The following is a 17081-nucleotide window of genomic DNA, read 5'->3' as shown; positions in this document are numbered from 1 at the left end:
TGAGGACAAAGTGAAAGCGTAGGGTCTTTTGTTCAAAACGTATTAAGAAATTCAAGTCAGTGACAACAGAGCATTAAACCAAGTGTTGAGCCCTTTTAAGTGCAGGGCCTGGTGTGACTGTGTAGGTTGCACCCCAAGAAGCTATCCTTGGGGAGGGGACATCAACTTCATCTCTTGATGGGAGGAGGGTCAAGGCCATATTGTAGAAAAGCATGTGAGATGGGCATTAATGGTGAGACCATCTTTGGAAAATAAAATCTGCCACAGTGTCTATGACTCACCTTCAATTAATTAGATGGCTCACATTTTTACTACCCAGAACTGGAGTAGCCATTAGCTATTCAGGAAGGAACTGCTGGCCCTCTCCAGCAACTGGGCTGCTATAGCAGTAACAGGGATGTATTTTAAAACTCTTTGTGCGGAGATACTGGTTGCCTCTAAATAAAATACAGCAAAAGTACCTGTTGTATATCTGTTATGGACTGAATTGTGTCGCCCCCCCCCCCAAATTCACAAATTGAAGCACTTACCCTCAATATGATGGTGTTTGGTCATAGAGCCTTTAAGGAGGTAATTAAGGTTAAATGAAGTTGTAAGAGTGGGCCCTGATCCAATAGGACTGGTGTCCTTATAAGAAGAGGAAGGGATAGCAGGAGTGCTCATACAGAGGAAAGGCCATGTGAGCACAGTGAGGAAGCAGCCTTCCGCAAGCCACAAAGAGAGACCTTAGGAGAAACCAAACCTATTGACACTTTCATCTTGGACTTCCAGCCTCCAGAGCTGTGAGAAAACAAATTTCTGTTGTTAAGTCACTCAGTCTGTGGTATTTTGTTATAGGAGCCCTAGTAGACTAATATATCTAGGACTTATACATATTTACTTGTTCTTTTCAGAATTTTCTTTATTAGTCATCTTTAATCCATTGGATTTCCCAGGTTCTCTGTCAGCTTCCAAGGAAAGCCAGATCTAACAGAAAATACCATGTTTTAATTAATGTCCCTTCTTTTTTTCTGGCTGCACCACGACGAGACTTGTGAGATCCTAGTTCCCCAACCAGGGATTGAACCCGGGCCCTTGGCAGTGAAAGCACGGAGTCCTAACCACTGGACTGCCAGGGAATTCCCTAATGTCCCTTCTTTCATAGTATTCTGATGAATAAAGGCTTTATTGTTCATTTTTCCTGGAGTGTTGCTTGTGTTCATTTAAGGCTCATGTCTATGGTAATACTGTAGTTCATTCATGGATTTGTACAAAAAATAATATTGTTTTCAAGCATTGGGGTCAATTATCTGCAGACATGGCTGTGAACAATGACTGTCTCGTCGTTTCTGTGTATGCCACTCCTCCCCTCAAGAGTGGCATCTATTTCCTCTCCCCTTGAATCTGGGCTAGCCTCGTGGTTCGCTTTGGCCGATAGAATGCAGCAGAAATGATGCTGGTGTTGCAGCTTCCACTTTTGCCCTCTTGAAAGTTAGCAAGCATGTAACAAAATCTTCCTATCCCACTGGAGAACCCCCTCGAAGGGGAAAAGGCTCAGGTGGGGAGCTGTAGGCATGAGGACACTGACTGCCTGAAGGAGTTTCCAGAGGAGGGAGAGGGATGGGCTAAGGAACAGGAGGGTGCCAAACAGGAGCCACACCTGCTGGGCCTGGTTGTGTGTCCAGGAAAGACCCAGGGAATGAAGCAAAGGGGTTTCATGATGATGGTTTTTTTTTTTTTTTTTTTTTTTTTGTGGTACGCGGGCCTCTCACTGTTGTGGCCTCTCCCGTTGCGGAGCACAGGCTCCGGATGCACAGGCTCAGCGGCCATGGCTCACGGGCCCAGCCGCTCCGCGGCATGTGGGATCTTCCCGGACCGGGGCACGAACCCGCGTCCCCTGCATCGGCAGGCGGATTCTCAACCACTGCGCCACCAGGGAAGCCCCATGATGATGGTTTTAATTGGCTTTGGAGGCTTGTTGATCTGCCTTGGGTTTGCCACTTAGCAAGATTGGAGCTGTCAGTGTTGGCTGATGTAGGGACCAGCAGGACAACATCCATAATTCCCTCAGATAGTTGCTTGCCCTTGGATCTCTGGTACAGGACACTTTCCCTAGGCACTGGCCCCAGAAAACTGGCTCCTGACACATACTTGCCAAAGCTCTATAGCAGTGGTTACTTCAAACACTGTTGTGTCCTCCCAAAATGCGTATGTTGAAGTCACAACCCCTGGTTCCTCAGAATGTGATCATAACTGGAAATAGAGTCAGAGTCAAGCCAGACGTAATTAGTTTAAATGAGGTCATAATGATGTAGGGTGGGTCCCTAATCCAATATGATTGGTGTTCTTATAAAGAGGGGAAATTTGGACACGTACACAGGAATAACATTGTGTAAAGATGAAGACATAGATCAGAGATGAAGAAACCAAGGAATGCTAAAGATTGCCAGCAAACCACCAGGAGCTAGGAGAGAGGCATGAAACAGAGTATTCTTCATAGCTCTCAGAGGAACCAACAGTGTTGGACACCTTGATTTTGGAAATCTAGCCTCCAGAAATATGAGACAACACATTTCTATTTTTGAAGCCACACAATCTGTGGTACTTTGTTACAGCAGTCCTAGCAAACGAATACCCGTGCCAGTGCACCTTACCCTCCTTTCCTCTCATCTCTGCATTTCTGGGTGGATGAACACAGGATAAACGGTGCCCATGAAGAGGAAACTTCCAGATGGCCTCACATCTTAATCCAGTTAAAATTAAAATTCTCATTTCCTCAAAAAGTTCTATAAAAGGTGATTTATTATATATTTCAGGCACAAGGAAAAGGAGATAACTTTGATGGGAGGACTACTTTAATGCCTCTGGATTTATACCAAATAGGTTACTTCATCTACTTCCTTTGAGACTATGTCCTCAGTTATTCCGGAGTTTACAGAGAGCTAACATTTAGTTGTTTTTCTCAAGAAACCTGATTTAACCTAACTGTATTAGGATTGGCACTTGATTATTCCAATATAATAATTTGCATGATTTTTAGTGCCATAATTGTTGAAAGCTGATATTAGAATCTTTAAGAGTGGCATACCTTATTCAGAGATGTTTAGCACCTTATAATAACGATAATATTGGGTGCATTACGCAGTAATAATAGAAATTACACTTGCGAAATAGCTGTGGTAATAGAACATTCTGAAATGCAAGAAATAGAAAAAGCACACTGGAAGAGAAAACCGTGTTTTATTCACCACATTTGGCTGCCTGTGCGCTAAGGCTGGAAAATAGGAAAGAGCTATGTCTTCCTCAGTGCTGTACTACCCCTGGGCTGTGTGATTTAGATAAACCTTTATAATTCTGATTGAAGTGGAGAATTTTCAGTCACTGGCTTCAAAAGAGGGTGGGGGAGTGTGGTCATGTTTGAAATATTTTTTGCTCTTTAGTTGGAATAGCATTTTGTAAATGAAAATTGCATTTCTAAAGAAAGCATGTATTTGCTATGACTTAGCCTAATAATTTGTTTTTTTCCAGTTGCGCATAACTTCTTTTTTATAAATTTATTTATTTATTTTTGGCTGTGTTGGGTGTTCGTTGCTGTGCGCGGGCTTTCTCTAGTTGCAGCAAACGGGGGCTACTCTTCATTGCGGTGCACGGGCTTCTCACTGCACTGGCTTCTCTTGTTGGGGAGCACAGGCTCTAGGCGTGTGGGCTTCATTAGTTGTGGTGCACGGGCTCAGTAGTTGTGGCTCACGGGCTCTAGTCCAATTGTTCATAACTTCTGATTGATAGGTTGTTTTAAAAATATGATTGAAAAAATATGTTAAGTATATTCCTCTACACTTTACCAATATAATTTTTAGGCCAATTTTAGGCTGAAATTTTAGGCTGATTAAGTTTACTCTGCCCCTCTAATACTTTGATTAATTGATCACACTCAATATATCCAAACTCACAGAAAGCCATGGTAAAAAATAAACCTGTAAGAAACCCAAGATATTCTTGACTATGTGAACTGACACAACAAATGTTGATTTTGAGTTTTGGATATTTTCTGTATAAGTTAAAAAATTCTGTGAAGTTTTGATTTAGTATTTCTTTTGGCAGCCTAATTACCCTAATTCAGGAATATTCTGCTTAAAACTTTGAAGATTAAACAAAGCCAAGTATGCGCCAAGGCAGCAGAGATTTAAAAAAAGAGGGAATTAACTCTATTGTGTCCAATTCACGAGAATTATTTCATCCTTGTATATGTTCACATGGAACCTGCCTTTGCTCCCTTCCTTTTAGAAAAGAAAGCTGCTTTTGTTTCTTTCAACTTTTCCCTTTGATTTTGGAACCATTGACCAACAGCAACAGCAAAAAAGCTGGTTTATGGATATCTAGCCTTTTCTAAGGCCTCCTGATATTCTTGGGTTTGTTACTATCACTCTTTCCCTGGTCCACCAGGAGGTACTATCCAAGGCAAGTGAGTGAAAGCCTCTCCTGCAGGGTCTCAGTATGCCGGGCAAAGACCATTTTCTTGGATCAATTATATCTGGATTCTATGCATTTCCTCCAGTCAACTCTGAAATGACACAAGGAATTTTACCATTCACTGAGAGCCTCATGTTTCAGCTGCAAATGAGAAGCTTGTCAAATAGACGTGCACTGAGAGAAAGGAGAGGCTGGGGCAGGATTGGCCTTGGTTCTTATTCATCCTTCTGAAAAGTCAAAGATATTTCACTTTCATGGGTAGGATTTTGGTGACTTCAGTTAGCAGCTTCCTGAAGAGCTGTTTAGGGTTTTTCTTGGAACTATAGGCTTTGCTCTATTGCAGTGATTCCCTGCATGTTAATTATTCCAGTTTGTGTCTGAATGTGCCAGCCTTCCTCTGTGTGGTCAAATTACCCCCTTTAACTTCCCCCTCCGTTTCTTGGCAGCAGAAAAGTCATTTTTACCAAATCCTTGCTTACCTATAGGGCTGTTTTGCTGAGATAATGTATGTGGAAAGTGATTCTTTAAGCTGGAAGGTGCTCTGCTTTCCAGTGTAAAATGGCGATGCTGATAACAATACTTGTACTCACTGACCCTTACTCCCTCTCCATTAGCACCTTATTTTCCAAACCAAAGCCTTTTTTTTTTTTTTTTTTGTGGTACGCGGGCCTCTCACCGTTGCGGCCTCTCCCGCCTCGGAGCACAGGCTCCAGACGCGCAGGCTCAGCGGCCGTGGCTCACGGGCTCCGCGGCATGTGAGATCCTCCCGGACCGGGGCACGAACCCGCAACCCCTGCACCGGCAGGCGGACTCCCAACCACTGCGCCACCAGGGAAGCCCCAAACCAAAGCCTTTTAGGAACTCCGAGTTACCATTTTTCCTCTTGTGGTTTATGGGAATTCAACATCATATCGTGGTTAAGAACATGGGCCACGTAGACAGACTCAGTTCAGAGTTCACTGTCTCTCAAGCTGTGTGACTGAGAATGGATTAATCTCTGAGCCTGGTTTTCTCAGCTTTAAATAGGGATACACCCTTGTAGAATTGTTGAGAGGAGTAAATGAATATTGCGAGGTGAAGCACTTAGCATAGTGCCAGGAGCAAAGAAGCACTCCGTAAGTAATTAGCTTTCATTGCTTTCTGGAAGTATTTGGTATTCTGCTATTCTAACGGATTTTGTGCAAAGTCAGCAGAAAGGAGCTACTTCTCATAGCTTGATTAATTGCAAAATCTCTCCCATCCTACTCTTCTTCCTATGTTCCATTTCACCTGGAATGTGAACTTGTATTCATTAAATGAACAGAGAATGGTTTTATTAGAAATTTTTTTAGAACACTGTACTGGTATATACTTTTTAAAGAAATCACGGAATAATGTTAATAATTTTATTTTTAAGTCCAGAATTCAGATACCTGAGAACTCTTTCCCTGGCTTCCAATCCTGATGAAGTTGGTGGGGGGTAAGGTTTTTTGAGGTGGTTCCTGTAGGCAGTGGCCCTTTGTCAGTCCCTCCCTGCAGGCCACCATTCTGCCAGGACATGGCTGGGTTCCTCTGAGCAGCATATAGGTTGCTGGGGAGAGGCTGTGGGCATGGTGCTTTGTGATATACATGCTCCAGCATCTCCTTCTTGGACACCCATTCCCACTGGGCAGAGAGGAAGAGGGTCCATCATGATTTCTGACTGGTATTTCATTATTTGTATATTAACATTTGGTGTGGCGTGAGGTTAGAAATTCATGTCATAAGTGACCATTTGAAAAAGACTTACAACTCTAAAATTTGAAAAATTCTGCTTTCTTGGGAGGTAGCTACACACAGTGATGCTCCTGATATCAGTGGTATTTTTAACAATGTTTATTGACTCTGCTAATCTCATTTCATCATTTTGTTACAGATTGATGTTCTCAAAGCAGATCTGGAAAGCGCAGAATGGAAAGTTTTGGAAAATCTTATTCTGGAAGATGTCCTTGAACAAATTGGACAGCTCATCTTTGAGATCCATCTCCACTGGCCCGGGTTTGAGGTCAGTGGCAGTGACAGCAGTGTTGTGCGGTTCTGGTACAGCCTCCTCAAAGAGTTAGAACTACAGGATTTCAGGCTTTTTCACAGTTACAAAGATTTATCTAAACCTCAGCTATTCCTGAAGAAAGATATTTTCAATGCGAGTAGCTGTTATACTCTGAGTTGGGTGAATACAAGATGGAAATAGGATGCAGGAACTCATCAAGAACTCAAGGAAATATTTGCAGCATGGATCATGTCCATGATTCTAGTTATTCTGGTTTACTTGTCCAGTCTCCCACTAGCTTGTGACCTGCTTGAGGCAGGGATTGTGTTATTGCCTTTGTAGTACATGTAGCCTGGCATCTTGCCCATGGTAGGGGAACAGTTAACACTTGTTGAGGGGATGGACACAGGAGTGCCACAGCAGTCAACCTCCATCTGCCCAAACCCAGGCTCTTTGCCTGTCTGCCTCTGACAGAGTGGGGGTGCTTGTCTTCCTTCATTTCAGCTTGGAAGATAATCCCACACTTATCTCAGTTTTCCCTAAAATTTAATTATGTATCTGTAATCCATGAATTTACCACCCTGAAAAAGAAATTATATCACATTTCTGTTTTTACTGGGTTGATGAGATCCTTAAATGTGTAGCCTGCTGTTTAAAATAGGACCTTTCATTTGATGTTAAATCACCTCTTCCGAGGATTTTCTTGTTCACTGTGTCAATAACATTCTTTACAGCCTTGTAGATTTCAATTATTCCTCCTCAGTTTTTGCTGAGGCCATGCTGTGACTTTATAAGAACCACTGATTCTGGTTTCTGGGAACTCAGACACACCAAATTATGTAACTGAGTTTAAAACACTAGAGTATCAAGTTATTCAGCTCAGGATTCTTTTCATGCTCAGCCTTAAATCCCCTCTGTTCCTATGAAACTAAACACAAAGCAGAACTTGGGTGTCTTCAAACCTGATTTCTCAACCTCCGACTTGCCTATGGTGTCAAATCTTTTATTTTTTTATTTTTAAAAATATTATCTCCAAGATTAAGTTTTTCCTTGGTGCCAGTTGGCATTCATTGTAAGCCTGTGGCCTGAGGGCCAGAGTCTCTCTTTCCCGGGACAGATACAGTGTGTTTTGATAATACCAATCGTTTTTGTGTATATATATATATATATATATATATATTTTTTTTTTTTTTTTTTTTTTTTTGTGGTACGCGGGCCTCTCACTGTTGTGGCCTCTCCCGTTGCGGAGCACAGGCTCCGGACGCACAGGCTCAGTGGCCGTGGCTCATGGGCTCAGCCGCTCCGCGGCATGTGGGATCCTCCCCGAATGGGGCACGAACCCGCGTCCCCTGCATCGGCAGGCGGATTCTCAACCACTGCACCACCAGGGAAGCCCTGTATATATTTTTTAATTAAGCAGATAATGCATGTTCTCAGTAGTTCAAACAATCTTTATCATTTCTATTTACAGGATTAGACATTTACCCCTACAAATGATTTTCAAAAATCCTATTTCAAATAAATTAATTAAATAGTATAAAAATAAATCAACCTATTACCTTTTTATAAATTAAGTACATCTTCTGTTATTTTTATATCCCAAGAGAGCAGGAATACATACACTGTTCATTTAAGAAATTTTGGGAGAGCATCAAATACCGATTACTACTAGACCTCGATTCCTTCTCCCCATTGTTTTACCTCCTTCCACCCCAGACATTCCCTGGGTTGGCTTTTTGCTTTTTGCAGTGGTTTGAAAATATCATTCCTCAGGTGTGAAATCAAAATACAATAGAGTTATATCATCTTACTAACTTGGGTTCAAAAGGGAATAAGACTTTCTGAATTATTAGTGATGATGTTTTAAAATATAAATGAGGTTTTTTATATTAAAATTTATAGTACACTAATAAAAGTCATTGAGGTGAGAGGACCAGCTTGAATAAGTTTGATTTGAAATAACAGTTTATTTGCTTTCAATGTCCCTAGGTATTTCAAAAGTACAAAAAGTTTATCAAACTCAAAAGTGGTTTTTACTGTTAGTTTGCATGGTGTAGCCTCCAAAACAAAGTTAACTTCAGTCCTGTTTGGATTATATCACAGATTATCTTTCATTTTTTAATAAAAATGTTATACACTAAAGTAAACACAGATCTTTTTATACATTAAAACTTTTAACCTTTTTTTTTTTTTTTTTTTTTTTTTTTTTTTGCGGTACACGGGCCTCTCACTGTTGTGGCCTCTCCCGTTGCGGAGCACAGGCTCCGGACGCGCAGGCTCAGCGGCCATGGCTCATGGGCCCAGCCGCTCCATGGCACGTGGGACCTTCCCGGACCAGGGCTGGAACCCGTGTCCCCTGCATCAGCAGGCGGACTCTCAACCACTGCGCCACCAGGGAAGCCCTTTTAACCCTTCTTATACACCAAGGTATGAAGTATACTAATCCTAAGTATCTAGTATGACTAGGTTTTAGATGTATTCACGCTCATACCAAGATTTTTAATGCATGGGATTGAAGATTAATGGCATTATTGAAAGCCCCCTTTGTACAGGACAGGTTACCATTTATTCCGGATTGGTGGTGCAGAACATTGACTTCATCACACTATATATATCTGAAGCAAGAATGGAAGTACTGTTAAGAAGAAAATAAAGACAAACTCAAAATAAATCACAAACACACCCACCCACACCCACCTACTAGTCAGCCTGTTCAATTGTTATTTGTACTTATTTTATGATTTTTTTCTAAGACTGTCCTTCATTCCCTTCATGGAGAGTTTGAAATTTGTGATGAATATTCTGACTGTTGCTATGGTTTCCCTGCCTCTAGAATTATTATGCTTATTGTGTGGGCCAGGGTTTTTTAACCTCAGCATTATTTCCATTTGGGGCTGGATAATTCTTTGTTGGGGGAAGGAGGGCCATTCTGTGCATTGTAGGATGTTTAGCAGCATCCCTGGCCCTCCCCCTAGGTGCCAGGAGCACCACAAAAACAACACAAACAAAATACAAAAAACAAACATACAAAATCAAGAGCTGCTATTCATTGAGAGCTTACTATGTGCCCAGTACTGTGCATAGATTATCTCTAATTCTCCAAACAGTCCTATGAGGAAGTGTAATTTTCCCAATTATACAGATAAGGAAACTCTGAGAGGTTAAATACCTTATTAAGGTTATTCAAATGGTGAAGCAGGAATCCATATCTCAGACTGCCAGATCCCAAAGCGCATGCAGGGCCCCTCCACAATCTGCTTCAATAGCCTTTGACAAACGTAAGGACATATTTTTGCCTCCCAATTAGTAAATGGGAAGAAAAGCCTACAAATATACTAAGACCAGACCTGCAAATCTGTTAGAGTTGGGATCATTTTTGTAGCATGCAGGTTTAATTTAAACAATCTACTTAATTAAAATGTGCCCACCAAATGGAGGCTTACTGAAAAATTATGGGGTCCCAACAGCTTCTCTGTCAATATATTCAGGTTGCCAGGAAAGATCTTACAAGTCCTGGAAGTGACTCTTGGCCCTTGCTGGTCCCAATATGCCGCACTTTGCTCCTAGATTTTAGGAAAGGCCCAGTCACTTGGAAGTGCAGTGTAAGTTTCCTTTGTTTCAAACTCGCCTTTGACCTGCAGATATATGAGCTCAGATGTGAATATCTGTGACATACATCTATCTCTTAATTAACTCCTACCAGAGCAGTGCTCATAAATGCATCTGAAGATAGAAATTTAATAATGCTCTTCTCAAATGATTTTAAAAACTGTTCCTTTTTGGATGAAAGACATATGAGGATGTAAGAGATTCAGAGGTCAACCTTTTAGCACAAAAGGTTGTGCTAAATCACAATTTGAGATTAAAGTCAAAGAAAAACAATTTTCCCATTCTCCCTTTTCTTAGAGTGATTGTATTTGACACAGTTATAATAGGTTATCATATAAATATTTGTAACTATTTGACATAGTTCAAATGAAGTGAGCCAGGAAGAGATAAACAAACTTCTGTTAGAATTGACTGAAGGTCCAGCAGTATTTACATCAGGGTAGAACAAAAGCAAATTCATGAATTTCAAATGTTTAGTCCAAATCAGTTATTCATGTAAGCATTTCTGCTTTGACTGTAAGATTTTAGTATATAGTAAATACAGTACAAGATTTGCATTTCCTAAGTATTACATGTTTGGATTTTGCAAAGCTTGAATTAATACCAGGGAGCCAGGCTCGTCGTCATATTTCTCCAGATGAAAAATGAAGGCCTCATTTAAACAGATTATTTTTCTTGACTATACAATGGTAGGTAACCTACAAGCTCAATTATGTAATATAATTCTCTTCTTTTTAGAGATAAATTTATTTTGCCTTTTAAGCAATAACATAATTCTTTTTTATACTAGCCAATTGCTGGTTCTTTGTGAATTCAGTGCATTTAATTGTATGCTAAAGTATGTTCCTTTTTCTTACATTTAGAGAGGTATTTGAACTTTACTTACCACATGAAATCGTAATCCAAAGATTCAAGATATTCTTAAACTGCTTAATTTTAGAAATTCTTTAATTTTATTGTATTTCTGTCCTTAAGTAAATCAAGCAAGCTTAATATTGTCACACTTTATATTTAGCACTGTATGGAGAAATGCTAGTTCCCAACACTTGTTAAAACTAATTGCTGTGTAAAACTAGCAATTCATATTCTCATATAAAATATTTTAAGTTTTTCTTAGTGATTGGTTTTATGCAATAAGATTGTCTGAAGTAATAAGGGTTTTTTTTTTTCCTGCTAAGTTCGGATTCTAATCTAGACCATTTTAATAGAGAAACTCAGTATATATAGGACAGATATGCAATCAGTATGTACCAGGGGGCAGAGTTGGTGTGCGGTCCTCAGTCCTCCAGAGGTTCTCCTCCACTGCACTGCCTCCCACAAGACCCCCAGACCGCCCCAAGATCAAGCAGTTAATGCACAGCACAGTAGGCATCCTCCAGGACCCTGCCCCATCCCAGTGTTTAGCTTCTACTTGAACTGCTCTGTCATGCATTGCCAGTCATTAGATATTTTGACATCGCCCCTAGGAGGGTATATATAATAACCAAAAGTCAAAGTGGGTTCCATAACATTATTGAGAAACCACAATTATGTATCAATAAAAATAAGCTATTAGTTATCTGTACAAGAAAGTATTACTTCTCAAGGATTGGTGTCAGATCAGACATCGTTTTCTCAGGGACTCCCTTATTGAAGGCCCCCAGCTATGTCTCCTTACTATGTCTTCTATTCTCCCCAACTTTACGCTCTTTTTACTTTAATGGATCTGCTTGTGTAAGTAATGGCTTTCCCAGACGTCTGTAAGCTCCATGAGGGTAAACACCATGTCAGTATCCCCAGTGCCTACCATGGAGCCTGCTAGGTCAAAAGTGCTCCATAAATATTGTTGAATATGAATATAAAGAAAGCTATTTCACAAAGGATTTTTCAGTGAAATTATTTCATCATCATTTGTTATTGACTTTTTTTCTGGTATTAAAAATGTCTTTGGAATTTAGATGGACCAATATTTCTCATTTTTGGTTAATTTAATTTTAGGCACAATTTGTCCTTTTCTTGACGTGGTTGTTTATTGCACTGCTTGCAATAGTCCTCATTCCTGATTAAAGGATGCTAACCTGAAGATCTTGCTTGACCTTGGGGACTTGAGAGCTATATAATAATTGAATAAATACAATAATAATTAAAGGCTCAAGTATTGTTAGAAGGTACCCTAGGATATAAAACCTCAATCTTCCTTTCTCATTCCTCATTGCCCCCCCCCCTTTTTTTTTTAACCAATTCCCAGAAAACACACTTTTTAGAGTCAGTGTATTTGGTCACAAGTCACAGTAGCATGGAGAATATTTTTCAGTTTATGAGAGAAAGAAGGTATGATGATGTAAAGGACAGGGGCTGGTATTTCTACAAAAATGATTAAAATCACATTGTTTTTCTAGGACAAAAAAATTTAAGGTAGTTGTTCAAAGAGTAAAAACAAGGTGAGAGAGGGTATTACGTTCTCCAGGATATTTGAAGTCTGACCAAGAAAAGTCCTTTAGGGCACAGTTACCATTAGGTCTAACTCTCATGGAAGAGGCTATGAGAATCTCTTTAGCTATAGGTTCTCTTTTCCTAAAAGATGAAATAAATACAATCTTTTAAACTACCTCAGCGAAAGCAAGCTGGAAGCAACAAAGATTACAACACAAATCTGACAGTTTTAAAAATACACACTTAAGCGGCAGTATGTAGAAGAGAAAGGATAGCAGGATGAAGGGAGAAAGATTCTGACCCTGCTGCTAACCAGCTGCGTGATACCAAGCAATTCATCACCCTTATTGGCCTATTTTCATATCTTAGGTTGGAATATTTGATTTCTAAGGTTTCTTCTATCTTGAAATCTCATTATTCTAGCATTTTGTGATTAGAGAAGGCTTAGACAGTGGTTAGGTAATTTCTCAATTTGTGTGCTATAAAGTCTTAGGATAAATTCAGGAGAATCCAAATGATATGTTTAGTCAGAAGAAAAGCCCCAGATAAAAGATGAATCCATTATGATGGCTCTCCAGTCATGGAGTGAAGTGCCCTTAGGTAAAGTACCTTTTTAGGATAACACACTTAAACTCACAAGGTTCTAAAAATCAGAATGTTTCAGACTGCACTTGTTTACACTTCTGTGTTTTTAGACTATCCTAACAAAGTGGCAATATCCAAAGATACTAGATTAAGTATATATCTTTATGGTGATCCTTCTGTATGTATATGTGTGAATATATATGTATGCATATATCTATGTATGTATGTGTATGTGTTTATGGACATATATGAATGCCCAAGAAAGAAAAATCTTCAGGCACAAAAAGCTCTGGGGACCCTAGAACCAGAGAGGTAGAGCAGGAACCTGCACTGCAGTGGTCCTAGTTCAGTATACCAGTGATGGCCAGTGGCCTAGAGCATTAGAGATAAGGCCTGTTGTGTTGGGGGAAAGCATTGGAACTGAGTGAGATACTTGAAGCAGTGGGACCCTTGGAGGGCTACTATCTCGATGGAAGAGGGTTCTAAAAACTACCCCTACCTCCCTTCCTCTGAGCACAAGGAAGTCTACCCTTGCTATAGCTCTGGAGAAAATAAAAGTTTCTCATGAGAATTTGAAAACTTCAGCCTGTTTAAAGAGTTGAATCTATAATCATGTGGTTGAGAAATCCATAAGCTGAAAAATTTAGATATAAAACTGGTTCTAGGGGTTGATGTCTCAGGGGTGCCTGGCAGATGCAAATGTAAAACCACTCAAAGGGACTCGTCAACTTGGACTACAAAATATTTCCTCCCAAAAACAAGACCCACGTAAGATGAACTCCTAATAAAAAATTACAACTGACAAGGAAATGGCCCACCATGAGATAGAGTTAACAGACACATTATACACTGGGATTTTCAGTCCAAGAATTTGAGATAACAGAATAACAATCTTAGAGAAAGTATAATATAAATTATTTGATGTGATTAAAGGCATAGAAGACTATATAGAAACCATAAAAAATAAGACATATGAAGAACAGGTAGATATAAAAAAGTACAGATAGACCTACCACAAAGGAAAAATAGTCACTGGAATGAGTTTAATAAATTAAACAGCAGATTAGACACAGCCGAAGAGACTGTAAAGTGAACTGGAAGATAAACCTGAGCAAACTGTCCAAAATGTAGTACAGAAAAATATGAACATTTATTTTGTTTAAATAAGACATCTTATGAGTAGTTTGAACCTTAAAAATTTTGTCTTTCAGAAGATGAAGCAGTAAAGCTGGGTATTTGAGCCACTGTGTGTAAAAAGTGGTACTAGGATTGTATGGACAGTATGGTAACCAGCAGCCACATGTTGCTACTGATCATCTAGCATGTGGCTAGTATGACTGAGGAGATGAATTTTAAATTATATTTACTTTCAATTAAGTTAAAAACTTATACTTGATTCAATTATTAGAAAACTCTTAGTAGGTCTGTTTGGAACAACTTAGGTGTGTAAATCTACTTTGTGTGAAACATAAAATATTTGATGAAAATTTAGTGTCTGCATTGAGATGTGCTGTTAAACGTAAAATACACACCAGATCTCAGACTTAGTATGAGAAAAGTAAAATATTAATTTTAAAAATAATTGAATGTTGAAAGAATATTTTGGATCATATATTATTTATATTAATATCCCTTTTAATGTGGCCATTAGAAAATTAAGAATTATATATATGGCTCATGTATTTCTATTAGTGCTATACTAGAACACATGCTTAAATACAAAATGTTTGAGATTTGAGTTAGTTCCTCAGATCTCAAAAATGCTGAAGGTTGGAGAGTAGGATGTGGGGAGCTAAAAAATCATCTGAAGACAGTTATTGCAGTTATAGGAAGCTGTAAAAGCAAAGGAGTTATCACTTTGTCACTAAAAATAAAGCCACTCTAAGGACTCTGGCTGCAAGTTGTGACTTCTTTAAGTTTCAGATAAAATTGCAGTGTTTAGATTGAGAAAATTGTTTCTACAATTATTAAAGTAACTTTGAACATGGAAGGTATACATATAAACATGTAAAATGTATATCATATTCAAATACACACATGCATATAAATACATGCACACGTACACACACGTGTATATATTTTTGGTTAGCTAAATTTCTCTGAGTTTATACACTCTAAACAGTGTAGTTTCTGAAATATTCAAGATAAACTCAGACTCCACTAATTCTCATTCTTAGTGTGCATATCATCTGGGGAACTTACTAAAAGTGCTGACTTTGAACCAGGGAATGAATATATAGTATTTGTAAAATTGCAATCTTTTGGTAGTTCATTCATTTTATTTATTACCCACTGATCAAATATTTGATAACATGAATTTCGAACCAGCTGCTAAGATGGAATCTTCTTTCCACTGGATCTTCTCTTCTTCTTAGGTCCCTTAGTAATTGCCTTGTTTATACTGTATTTCATCAGTTATTTTATGATCCATTAAGAAAGAATGCCACCAATTAAACTATGACACATCATTGATTTTAAGACATAGCCCTATTTCAGAGATGTTAAAAATGTGAAAAACCAGCATCTTTGATGAAATATAGCATCAATGTTCTCTAGGTCTCACTTTGATACCCGAAGTTAATACTGCTGATGGATATTTTGGCCTGGATGGCACTTCACACTTCCCTTCTCCATACCTGAATTCATTATGGTTTCCTCAACCAACCACTACTTTCTTCTGAATTCTGTACCTCAGTAAGTGACACCATCTCCAGGTGGTTCTCAGTCTACACCCTGAGAAACAGTATTCTTCAAGTAGAGTCTCTATAATTGTTGATAGTGTTGCAATTCTTACAGCTACCATCCAAGGGTTTGCTAGTTCATTGTCCATGTTTTCTTCCAGGTAATAAGTAAACATGCTAAGGACATCAACCAGCCTCACAATGGATCCTCAAAAATCACTCTATCCTGTTCTACTTAGAGAAGTGCCTGTTTGAGGCTACTCCCTGTTCCTTATCTTAAAACTGGCTCCCTATTTAGGACAACATATTCCCAGCCTATGCTTCAGTATTGAAATATTCATTAAATCTTCACTAAAGCATCACTTTTATTCTAACTTTTAGGAAGGAAATCTGTCCTGGGTGTGACAAAAGGGTTGCAGTGAGGAAAAGGAGCCAGATTGTAACCACTTAATTCTAGTCACAACATAATCTGGAAACTTTCTTATGCTGGAAAAGAACCCCAATCATTTGTATACTCTAAAATGGATGCAATCACGACTCAGTGGCGCCAAGTGAATAAATATGGACTGTGTTAAAACTTAATCTGTGTGCTCTGAGGACACTGCCCTGTATTTTTGTCATTTATTTAGAATAAACCCATTAATATACTATACGCACCTTTAAAGCATCATTTCTCCCCAGAAAATCAAAATGACCCATTTAAAATATGCAGATGGTTTAACGTGGTGTCTCAGAGTTCAGACTTAAAAGGAGACTAAGAATGAAAATTTTGATAACACTTTCTACAAAAGTGCTTTATTTAAAAAATACAGTCTTTTTAAAAAAAGAGACAACTTTTATATACAGTTCCTTAGTTTAGAAACAGTTAAAAACACAATAAAATAAACCCAGATTTCAAAATTATGATTTATAATATACACAATACTGGTGCTGAACAAGATAGTTCAAATGTATGATTAATTTTTTGTCCCATCATATTTCAGTAATTCACATTTGTTAAAACCAGTGGTTGGGACTAAAGAAAAGCACCTGTCTGAATTTTTTCCTCTCCAGGAAATGGCAGGCACCCTTCCCAGCAGATAAAGAAATAGAAATGACAGCAGCTAGGCAGTATATTCCTATTTCTTTGAATGCCTGTGTCCAAAAATACATCCCTACCACTTTTATTCTCTTTTTCTATTTTCTTCTTTGAAATTTATTTATATGTGGCTATAGCACCTGGTCATCTATACCAGGTCTTTTTAAATTTAATGTTTAAAAATGGAAGTTCTAAGGGTACGGAGAATGAACTGCTCTTGACAGCACAAGACTCAGAGCTAATGATGTTCCTAGGATAT

The 17081-nt window shown here is 38.8% G+C and overlaps 2 protein-coding genes across 4 annotated transcripts in view; both read left to right on the top strand.

Annotated features, from left to right (window-relative positions):
* Positions 1–7627, top strand: part of METTL24 (methyltransferase like 24) — a 107046-nt gene extending 99419 nt beyond the window's left edge. For all 3 annotated transcript variants that reach the window (XM_059083634.2, XM_067011652.1, XM_067011653.1), the window contains one exon: positions 6344–7627. In XM_059083634.2, the coding sequence (XP_058939617.1) occupies positions 6344–6658 (315 nt within the window). In that variant the 3' untranslated portion in view covers positions 6659–7627. The remainder of the gene's footprint in view (positions 1–6343) is intronic.
* Positions 6453–17081, top strand: part of WASF1 (WASP family member 1) — a 150608-nt gene continuing 139979 nt past the window's right edge. The window contains exon 1 of the mRNA XM_067011631.1: positions 6453–6472. The gene's annotated coding sequence lies outside the window, so the exon portion shown is untranslated. The remainder of the gene's footprint in view (positions 6473–17081) is intronic.

This window comes from Kogia breviceps, chromosome 13 (assembly GCF_026419965.1).
Source record: "Kogia breviceps isolate mKogBre1 chromosome 13, mKogBre1 haplotype 1, whole genome shotgun sequence".
Lineage (NCBI taxonomy): Eukaryota > Metazoa > Chordata > Mammalia > Artiodactyla > Physeteridae > Kogia > Kogia breviceps.
Note: the sequence above shows the minus strand (reverse complement) of the source record. Positions and strands in the feature narration are given on the sequence as shown.